Source organism: Erigeron canadensis, chromosome 4, assembly GCF_010389155.1.
Source record: "Erigeron canadensis isolate Cc75 chromosome 4, C_canadensis_v1, whole genome shotgun sequence".
Lineage (NCBI taxonomy): Eukaryota > Viridiplantae > Streptophyta > Magnoliopsida > Asterales > Asteraceae > Erigeron > Erigeron canadensis.
In genome coordinates this window covers 34,424,258-34,435,871 of record NC_057764.1, presented here as the reverse complement: position 1 = coordinate 34,435,871, position 11,614 = coordinate 34,424,258, and the positions used below count along the sequence as shown (strand labels likewise).

Genomic DNA, 11,614 nt, shown 5'->3' with positions numbered 1-11,614 from the left:
TAGGTTATAATGTGTAGATTTTAATTACATTATTATATGGAAAAATCAGTTTTTCTTTTTTCTTAATTCATTATATTATAGCTTAGTGATTGAGTGCCAATTTTCTAAACTAGAGGTCTCATGTTCAAGATTTTGGAAAGACATGGAAATTGCGGATGATGGTTTAGGCTTGGGGAGACGCTTGGGGAGACTCAGGTTTAGATTTCAGGTAGCACTGGGTTTTACCATTAATTCGTTATAGTGCCTACAGGTGGATAAGTTAGTGGTTTTTTCCCGGAATGTGGAGTTCAATGGGCTAGGGCTCCGTGCATCTGGAATAATGAGCAGGTTGTGCGCACCTTTAACCATTGGGTTGCCCTATACAAAATACATGACATTATCTTAGTTAACCATAAAAAAATAGCTAATTTATTAATCAATCAATTAAGTACACTATCACAAGAATACACCAAGAAAAAAACTACAGCACAAGTATTACATTATTTACAAAAATAAAAAACTTTTCCAACTAGATTATATCACCAAAACCTTCTTCACCTTATTCTCAATTCAGATAAATCCAAGAGATAGAATGTCCTTAAATACCTATTGACTGGACCAAGCTTTCCTTTGGAAAACCACATGATTATGTGATTTCGAAATGCACCAACAAGCAAACATATAATCGATTGGATTAACTTCTTGCCCACAACTCCAAAGTTATACCCCAAATGTAGTTCAAAAATAGATCACGTGTGGAAAAAGAAAAAATGGGAGAAATCTTACACCATTTTACAACCTTCTGCCACACTTTCTAAACAATAGGAAAAGAAATAAAAGAAAAAAATAGCCACTAGTCGTTGCAAATAGGAAATGAGTAGCATCGCAACCGTCGCACTTCGTTTCGTGATGTTTTTTTGTACCTTGGCAACCTGTCTATCTCAACCCACCAACCAAAGATACTCACTTTTTTTTTTCCGGCATTCACTTACACCATTCAAACCATACCAACCTTCATCTTTTAAATTTTATATCATACGCTTACATGAGGCAACATAATAGCTTTGCACTTCACCCCCGACATCCCAAACCCATCTGACTTCACACGATGGGCCAATACCGAAAAAATAAAATGAGATAAATCAAAATTTACGTTTTAACAGCAACGATCTAACCTTACAAATGTTATACGGGTGCACACATGAATAGTTCAAATCTAAATGACAATCGGTTAACGCTTCCACATCACTAGCGTAGGTATCAATCATATACTTTGTAATTTTGATATTATTATTTTCATATTAATATCAAGGATTTACATTTATTCGATGGCATAAAATAAAGTCTAGTTTATTTTTATCAAAGCCCAAAAGTATAACTTGGGCTTTTATGTAGACGACCCAACTAAATAAGAAAAAAAAAATAGTCACAATCTGTCGACAACTGGGTCTAAGTAAAAGACAAAAGTAAATGTAACAAATTATATGAGCTGCAAAAAATAAACCAAGTATTATCAAGAGGAAGAGGAAGTGATAGAGAGAAAGAAAGAAAGCTAGCGCAAAAAGGTGTTTTAGTTTTTATAATTAAAATTAATGGCATCTTTTGCAGCTGCTTCTTTTCTATCATCTTCTTCTTCTTCTTCTAATCCTTTTCTTTCATCATCATCATCATCATCACTTTGTTTTCGTCCCAATCAATCGGTTCCAGTTGTTGGTTTTCGAAAAGATTTCAAGACCAAATCACCCCACCTGCTTCTTGTTTTCTCTTCTCCTGATGGGATTAGGCCACTTGAAGGATCAGATTCACTTTCAAAGGTGTTTTTTTTTTTTTTTTATTTTGTTTCTAAATTTACTACTGTTTATTATGTTATTTTATTTTTTTAGTTACCTAGGTGGTCGTTTAATTAATTTAGTAAAATAAAGTTTTTGACTTAAGAATTAGAGATAAAAATGTTAGTCTAGCTGGGTGCTGGCTTGTTTGTGGAAATGAGAATTTAATTATCAACCAAAACAAAAGGGAAAAATTGAATTTTCGTTTTCTTTTTGTTAAACCCGATTTGATTAGGGTAGAGGTTGAGGTCAAGTGAAATTTTGTTATTATGAAGTGGCATTGAAAACTTGACTAGATTTAAATTACCAAAATTGCGTAAACATGCATATTATGTTTACCCGGATTAAGGTATTTTAGCACAAATTAAGAATGTGGCTACGATGATGTGGGGCGGGGTGTGACACGAAAGAGATACAAACTACGAGATTAGGTTAGTTTTTACGCTAGTTAGGTAAGTAGAGAGATTTTTACTCTAATGAGGAAAATACGGATAGTATGTTAATGCATTTTCACCCAAAACAAAACCTTATAATTCCTTAGCACCAAATAAATGGGCATACCCAATGTTATACATGATGTTGAGGAACTTGCAAGGTTGTAAATATCGGTTATCGTTTTATTATCTTCCGACCTCCGATAAGCGATAAATAGGATATAGCGGGGATATATCGGATACCCTAAAATGTAAAGGAATTTATCTAAAATTTATATATATACTAACAAATAAACAATTTGCAATGTAATACATCAATAATTAGAATATAAGACTATAGAAAAGAAAATAATTACAATTAAAGTTTCGAAATTTAAGTATCTATAGACTATATTCAAAAGGGAAAACGGTAGTAAAGAAAGTAATTACAATTTACAACTAGAAATTAAAAGATTATTAAAGATTAACTAAAAAATTAAGGAATTAATTAAAAATTAGCTGGAAAAAATTGAATTAAAGAAAGTAATAAACCCTAATATTTGATAAAAACCCCTTTTTTTAAAAAAAAAAAATTGGTCAATTTTTTTTTACCGATATTGACCGATAAGTGCTAAGTTTGACTGAAATTTGAGCAAAACGATGGATTGCCCGATAAGTCATTGTTCTTATCGGTAAATGACCGATAACCGATATATTGCCGATATATCGACCGATAAATCCGATATTTACAACATTGGGAACTTGTCTTTAATGAGGCCCCAAGATTTTTGTATAAGATTTAGCTTTGGACTAGATCGGAGGGAAACCAAAAAATCAGACAGAATTCCACTCTTAGAATATATAAACAGAAGGTGACAAAAGACTACAATAGTATATTTACGAACGATCGTATTAAGTTATGTATTGAAACATGAGATTGCAGTCATTTTGTTGAATCTGGGGCACATAGTTTCTTTCATTTTGAAGTTCGACATTACCTTTAGTCAATTTGGATCTATGCCAATGTGTATGACAGATTTTTGTTGTCAAAGAATTGGATACTTAGGTTATTGTGAAGTTACATTAACAATAGACGGGCTTTGGAGTGTTTCACTTTGTCAATAGCAAACCCTTTCTAGTAATTGAGTCAATAGATTTTATCTGCTCTCTCAAAACATATGCATATGACAGGCAAATGATTTATATTTATCGGTTTACAAATTTCTATCATAATATAAGAGGTGTGGCTAAATCTTTCATGGGTTTTAATTCTACCAGAAGTCGGTGCTCTTGAAATTGATTCAAGAGATCGAGCCACTGGATGTAAGCCTCATCCAGAGAGATGTTCCACCTACTACTGTAGATGCCATGAAGAGGACTATATCTGGAATGTTGGGATTACTACCTTCAGATCAGTTTCAAGTTTTGATTGAAGCTTTATGGAAACCCCTTTCCAAGTTATTGGTTAATTCCTTGATGACAGGGTAAGTGGCCTCTTTAATTCTTTTTGCATGATACAATTGTTATAAAATTTTATGTTCCTTGGTTATTTGTTTGGGGATAAATCAAAAAATTTGCTACATCATAAAATGATTCTCTATCTAAAAACAAAAACTCGATTCTCTTTGCTTGCAAACAAGTATAAACATTGTGGATGTTCTCTTGACAAAAATAGAAATCTATGTAAAATAAGTGATGTAAGTATGTAAGACGATACATGTCATGTATGTTTAAGGGAAAGGTAACTTCTTCTTCTAACATAGCTATAATATATTGAATTAGCTATCGTCGAATTTCTATAAAAACTAAGTCACAATGTTTGTAAACAATTATCTATGCATTATTTGTTTTTTGATATAGATTAAAGTATATAACTAGTAATCTGTTTATTTATCTTTTGTTGATAAATAGCAACAAATATCACACATTTGCACCTAGGTCCCTCAATATTTTTGTAGACATTAAGTCACTTAAGCTTACACACAGAAGCACATTTTCTATAGTGTGGGCTAGTAAACCTAGCTCAACTTCTTAAAGTTTGATGCCAAATAGTTAGTTGGAAGTTAAAGGCATACGTGGGGACGGTTTTTTTAGAGGGAACTCTCATTTGGGAGTGTTTGCAAAAAAGCGGGTACAGAAGTGGCTCATTGTGCGAATTGTGAATCCTATTCAATGTCCTTGAGGTTCAGGAAGTGAGATATCGAATTTTTGAATCCTTTACAAAGTTTCAAAGATGTTTTGCAAACTTAGATCACTAAGGTTGTACACTGTTTAAATTACCTAAGTGGGACATATGTTAATATTTGTTGAATTTTTCCCTATATTTTAGAGGTTGCATTCATTGAAAAAGATGAAGCTGTCTTATTTAGGTAATTTTTGATTATTAGTTGGTCTCATGATTTAAGTTTACTTATCTAACAACCTTAATGTTTGCCAATTCAGATCCATCATCTGCTGTATTAGCTAATGATGGATTCAAATTGGTTCAGTATTCATTTTTTTGGCTATATCTTACAAAACTAAAATATCATCACGGAGTTGTCATCGTATCTCATCTGCCATCCAATTAGGGATCTCTCAGTTGTTGGAGATGCAAGTTCTATTATATGATACACTTATATCATCCTATATATTGCACTTTATTGTCTCTGTCAAAACGTGTCTGAGTGTCCAAAGCTTTCTAGACTGTCACATGAATTGAGGGTCTTTTTATTTTTTTTTAAGCTTTGGTAAGTGAATAATGAGATAAAATCGTTATTCACTTTAACGTTTGCCATTGTAATCGCAACATTTTGTATACAATCTGAAATATATACCAGTTCGGATCATTATTCAAGACATTGGTGATTGTCAAGCATTTCCATGAATTTACAACAACCACTACTGACATGTTAATTTAGAAGCAGGAATAATCCCTAACAGTTATCCAAAAACAAAGAACTGGGGAATAATGATCCAAACTCTGGGAAAGCTTTTATGGATTTCTCTTGCTTCTATTTTAGCATATCGGTAGTTTTGGACCTGTGATAGTCAATTCATGGAAAGCTGTACAATCGCTAATGTCTTGAAAACAATCCAAACTTCGGGATAAATTTCAAATCTGTATATAATATATGAAGGGAAAGATATAAGCAACAATAACGGATATCTAATCTTGTCACATTGCAGGTATACACTGAGGAATGCAGAATATAGGCTCTGTTTGGAGAGGAACTTTGATACTGATGAAGAAATTACTGATAAGCAGACAATTGAAGAGTCCAAGTCTCAAGAGTTACAAACGTTAATGCACAACAATATCGTAAAAAATTCACCTATGGGTGAAGATGAATTACATAAGTCTGAAAATACACCTGAGATTCCAGATCTTGGTCAAATGACCCCGGAAGTTCAACAATATATTTTAAAGCTGCAATCCCGCTTGTTTTCTGTCAAAAAGGTAAATTAAAATCTAAACAAAGTTGAATTTTCTCTTGTTTATACAACATAATCACTATAATTGAGTTCCATACTGCATGATTCTTCAGTCATATTTGTCAAAATGTTAAATTCAAATTATCTTACTGCATCTTGTCTAGACTTCGAAAGAGATGCTTTAATTGCATTATCTATACTCCCTTATAAAGGATTTTGAAGTTTTATTTATGGTATGTCTTAAAAAATTAAGCATACTTTTTTTCTTTCAAAAAACCCCTTTCACTATATATATGGTTCTCAAAATGGTCCTCCGTACACACAACACTGAATTACCGTATCTACCTTTATAACAAATTGTCACTCCTAAAACAAAATTCCGCCGCAACGTGCGGGTATTATGCTCGTGCTAATAAAATATAAACTAATGTTTCCATTTTTGATTTTAGGAACTCCATGAAGTAAAAAGGAAGAATGCAGCTCTTCAGATGCAACAGTTTGTCGGGGAAGAAAAGAATGAATTGCTGGACTACTTGAGATCTTTACAACCAGAAAAGGTTAGCAGTCTAGAAAAATTTATATTGTATCTGCTATTTTGTTAGAATATAAGCATATAAACATACAAATAATCACGAGTAAACGCAACGGAAGAATCAAATATGCAATCACATTAATTAACAAAGAAAGGAATTGAAACGTGTACCTTTGCGCAAAGCTTCCAATAATTATTATTAATAATAAGATTATTATTAGTTATTTAGGGTTTAAAGTAAAACCCCTCTACGATCGCAAACTAGACACCCCTATACCGTATGCTAGTACCCGATCACGAACTCACAAACCCGTTGTGTTGCTCAATGTAGTCGAAACCGAAACCCAAAACTCTTTGTAGCCTTCGAACAAAGCACCCCCACAAAAACAATTCCATTGTTTATTGTGTAATAATATGTTCCACAAAATGGAACTTATAATAATATGAGTTTTGCGGATGAAAAGCAAAAGCCAATCTTGGTTTTTCTTTTGTTTGTTCGACCGAACCAAAGAAGAAAGAGAGAAGAGAAGGTTTTGTTAGGTTTTTTACAATTCTAATTGTCTCACAAAACCTTTAACCCTTAACCCCTATATAGGGATAATTAGTTAGGGTTATAAACTTGGTGAACAAGTTTAGTTAAGGCCTAAAATCCCCTTGTATTTTTCGGCCCCCCTATTAGTGTACAATTAGGAAACTTTCCAATTTACACTTTAATCCTTCTCTTTAAATTAATAAACATTTAACCAATCGTTTATTAATTATTTCATGATCAAATTAATTAATATATTACTTTAATATACTAATTAATAATATAGAGTTACCGTGTCATTTCGTGTGACCCCGTAGGCTTAAATTATTTCCGGACATGCGTTTATTATAACGTGATCACATACCAATATATTTATCCTAGGATGAAATTTATTATTGCTAACAGGTTGCTGAGCTATCAGAGCCAACATCTGCAGACCTCAAAGAAACAATTCATTCAGTAGTTCACGGTCTTCTTGCTACTCTTTCGCCTAAAATGCATTCACAAGCTCCTCATGTATCCGAAAGCACCTCAATAGGAACTGCAGAAATTGGCAATGATCTTGTGGAGAACACTTCGATTCAATTTCAGCCCCTCATTTCTTTGAGTCGGGACTATTTGGCCCGTCTGTTGTTTTGGTAAGCCTGTTTCTGTCATTCACATACTCTATATTCTCGTTTTATCAACACGCTAAGGTTAAATATACTCATTTAGTAGTAACTAAAATATGTTTTTGTTGGTAGGTGCATGCTGCTGGGACATTACCTTAGAGGGCTGGAATACCGAGTAGAACTTATGGACCTTCTAGCATTGTCAAGCAATGTACAGAACGAGAATTCTGATGGTGAACATGTGCTGTGACGGTTTCTCTCTGTATATTTGTAGAATATGGTAACTTCTTGCACATGTTTATCATGTGTTAATTGTTATAGTCTGAGCTGTGGTCGTTAAAGGATTTGGGTCGGTTGGCAATGACGTGATGCAGAAACTGAAATTGAGAATTCAGAGATGTTGACACCTATGTTCTGCAAGATCCAAGCATAGCGCCGCAATGGCAATCACTTGGTGTTTGTCAAATCTGCCAAAGCGGTTATGGAGTTGGTAGGATATTGGTGTGAGCATATTTAAAGTCCGATTTGACGTTTCTGGTTGTTGGGCGCAAGAGCGATAGGATGTGTTTCTTTCTTTCTGTAGATTAGGTAATTCCTTTGTAATTGTGAATTTTGAATGTAGAAATTGACCGCTGTTTGTACATTTGCGCATATTCTTGTAATATTGGAGAAATAATAGTAATGCTTTTGTGATTGCTTGTGCATCCTCATGGATTTGTCCTTTCTTTCCCTTTTGTTAGGTGCCAGAGCCTATGGCTTTGTTCAAGTGTTCAATAGCAACTACTAAACCGAAAAAACCACTGCTTTTCTGACTTCTTGAATTCTAGTGCAAAACAGTAGTTGCACACTGCAATACAAGTTGTAATGTGAACATATCTGTTTGGTCATTAACCTTGACTTGATTCAGAATGAATAGGCGTTACTAACGTTGCCAATAACAAAAATTCGTTTTCTTTTTCCTTTCGCAAAAGTGAATCGGGATCAATCGATCCTACTCAAATGTCCTGGTCTGTTTCATCTGATGTCACTCAAATCAAATAAAATAGAATGAAAATTAGCATCAAAGTTTAAACTTTGTATCACTACTAAATTACTAAATTGGCTTATTGGGGACATCGAAATTTTACATCTTGAAAATTGAAATAGTGACTGTAGTCTACCCTCATCGGCAACTTAAATGGTTAGGTTTTTTTACCTTTTATAGAACAAAGTTAGATCATTTGTAGCCTTTTAAATCACTAACTGAAGCCCAAGCAAAATTAGACTGGTATTTTACAGAAGAGGTGGTGCAACCTCTTTGTCTAGGATCAGCTTCAGGGATCATCTACACACTAGCCTTGCTGTTTGAATCTATCATTCGGACTTTTTGAAAGCTTGTTCATCAGTTCCTTAAGTAGTTATAACTTGTTCCTGTACAAATCCTTCTTTACTTCACAATTTAGGTTTCAACTAGTATTACCTTACGGTAAATGTTAACATATTAAGATTCATACTATCATTTAGAGAGCTATTGTGAGCTACATAAACAATTGATTAAAAGGATTCAAACTAAGAAAACAGATCACTGTAACATCTACAAAAATTAGACCAACGACGTTCTTTTCTTCATCTGTTCCTTGTAACAGAATCTAGTGATGATATATATATTATATAAACCAAGCAACCCACAAACGATAGGTTTGCAAGAGAAACCTCCGCTTCCAAAAATTAACCTCATTTTTAACTAATACACCCACACCTAAAAGCCTTTTAGCATAACAGGCAAAAGGATAAGAACTCGATTACTCAGAATCAGAACCATGAGAGTTGGAACCGTGGCGAACATTTCTTGCTTGTGTCTTTGATGGTTTCAAAGATGATTCGCCTTCAAAAAAGATTACTTGGGCTTTGGCTATTCTCTCCTCAAGTTCTTCTGTGCTAAAGTCATCAGTTCCACCCAGCTCATTAAATCCCACCTACACATTAAAGCAAAAAAACTAATAAATACAACAGCAAAAAAGAAACTAGAGGATGCATAGGCCTTGAGTGAATCAAACATACCACATAGTCATCTACTTTGGCATTCTTTATGAGAGCAATTGTTGGAAGAACAACAATCTTTAGCTTCTCGGCCAAGAATGGGCTTTTCTCTGCTTGAATCTTTAAAAATCGGGTCTCAATATGCTGCTTGGCAAGTACGCTCAAGTGTTTGTCCACTACCTGCAGGTAAGAAAGGGTATAGAGTATCGATTGATCAAGTTCATTGTCATGCCTGGTATAGAAAATGCTTCCAAACATAAATTCCTACTCAAAAAGTCATTTTGATGATATTTTTCAAGCAACACACTCATAAAGCATCCATGCTAGCCTCCTTATCTTCGTATTTTCCATAGTCAGTTTGTTAACTAAATTAAGACTAAAACACTACGTGATGTTTGGTTGTTCAAGTGATGCCTTGACACCTCATTAGATAAATTTCTAATTAAATGGACATGTGAAAATTCATTTAACTTTGTTAGAATTTCAAAGGGCTTAACTTCCTTTGAACTATTGTACAAGTAAACTCGAATTTTCAAACTTTTTCGTGAATAAAGAAAAAATCATATTTCCCTCGTATTTGTGCTTTCTAGGTCAGTAGAAGGTACTATCCAGTTTGCCATGGGATTCGTTTATCAATGAACAGCAAAAGATAATGCCGGGATATTGAGTATTGACATAGGCTCAACATAACTGCACTTGAATGTTGGACTTAACTGTATAAGTCTTGTTGTCAATTGTTTAGGGTCTTATTTATGGTTAGTCTAACAATGTAATTTGAGCTACAAATTGTGTTAGTTAGTAAAGTTAAGGACCATACTTCTGTTTAAGGTCTAACACCCTCACAGCCAATGGACACGATGGTTCGAAACATCATTGACTGTTGGGAGATAACTGTCATTAGGACACTATACAAAAAAAAGTTTGTCATTAGGACACTATACAATGTATACAATATTCTTTGATGTAATAGAATCAAATTTCTTGCTCAATCTTGTGTTAGTGTAGAAAAGAGGGCATAACTTAGACGTGATTCGCTTTGAGAGTTCATTTTACATAAAACCTCAAACTACTAACATAACAGAGCCTACAAATTAAGCACTTTTAAATACATTATCTTTATTTAGTATCAGCAGGAACAACTACATTTCGGATTAGCCTTCTCGTCCTACCCCAAGGTTCTTTCATCAAACAACTTAACCCACATCATCACATTTACCTCACCTAATACTAAAATGCTAGTTCATAATATTATGTAAAACATTTGACACTTCCTATCCTGGTAACCAAACAGACCGTCATTACACAACCCACACACACTTGACATTTTCTATCATTTCGCAGATACAATGCTAGTCATTACAAAATACGAATCATACATACATACATTAACAATTCCAAATAGTAAATAATATATAGAGATAGATATATAGATAGGTACCTTGCAGGGCCAGTTTTCGCGATAAAAATGACAAACGACACGATCACTAGCCTTTACAATGGAAAAGAAATCCTTTTCGGAAAAGATTTCGGTATACTCTCCGTGACCAAGGGCCACCCATTTGCTACGCTTCTCGGCCATTTTTTTCATTTGTTGTAACCTCCTTTCTCTTAAGGCATCAATGTCGTCTAAATCAAGTTTATCTAAAGCCGCTATTTCATCATCTATCTTATCCTCTACTGCTTTTGCTACAGTCAATACTTGTTTTTCTATTATCTGAATATCCAACAAAACCAAACATTATTACTTAACAACCATTTAAATATGCATTTTCTACTTTATTCATACCATTATCATTTTCATTGAATTATTTGAAATGAAATGATGGAAATTGAAATAATACTAAAAACAAAAAATTACCTCTTGGACTTTGTTCTCCATTTTGATAGATTTGATTTGATATTAATGACAGAAGAACACTATTTTGAGGTTTGAAGATCTAGATCTTGCTTTTATTAATTTTTACAAAGAAAACAACACAACACAGATGTTTTTTATGTTTTGTATTTTGGAACTTCTCAAATCTAGTAAGTAAAGATATTAATATGGACCTGGTCTAGAAATATGATAATTGAACTCATTCAAAGCCCAACTCTTTTATTGAATACATTCAAAGCCCAATTTACTTGGAGGTCAGTTTACAATCTGGTTTGGTCGCGCGAACATTTTTATACAAACAATGGAAATAATCAATAATTACTAGGATTTAAGCTATATTATCATATTAATATATAATATACTTTGTGCTATCAGCATAATGTGGGTACCGAACTTCAAAAGTAATCAATTT

General features: G+C 33.4%; 2 protein-coding genes across 2 annotated transcripts; one reads left to right on the top strand and one right to left on the bottom strand.

The window, feature by feature from the left end:
- The first annotated feature begins 1,487 nt into the window (after nucleotides 1–1,487).
- Nucleotides 1,488–8,011, top strand: LOC122595375. Its single transcript, XM_043767726.1, has 6 exons — nucleotides 1,488–1,793; nucleotides 3,500–3,705; nucleotides 5,390–5,660; nucleotides 6,085–6,192; nucleotides 7,102–7,334; nucleotides 7,440–8,011. Exons 1-6 carry the CDS (start codon nucleotides 1,572–1,574, stop codon nucleotides 7,555–7,557), a joined length of 1,158 nt encoding a protein of 385 aa, XP_043623661.1. The 5' UTR covers nucleotides 1,488–1,571; the 3' UTR covers nucleotides 7,558–8,011.
- Nucleotides 8,012–8,820: 809 nt separating this feature from the next.
- On the bottom strand, nucleotides 8,821–11,322 carry LOC122596408 (thioredoxin domain-containing protein 9 homolog). The gene is made up of 4 exons (XM_043768979.1): nucleotides 11,185–11,322; nucleotides 10,765–11,040; nucleotides 9,348–9,506; nucleotides 8,821–9,262 (listed from the first exon to the last, which is right to left on the bottom strand). Exons 1-4 carry the CDS (start codon nucleotides 11,203–11,205, stop codon nucleotides 9,089–9,091), a joined length of 630 nt encoding a protein of 209 aa, XP_043624914.1. The 5' UTR covers nucleotides 11,206–11,322; the 3' UTR covers nucleotides 8,821–9,088.
- Between the last annotated feature and the right edge of the window lie 292 nt (nucleotides 11,323–11,614).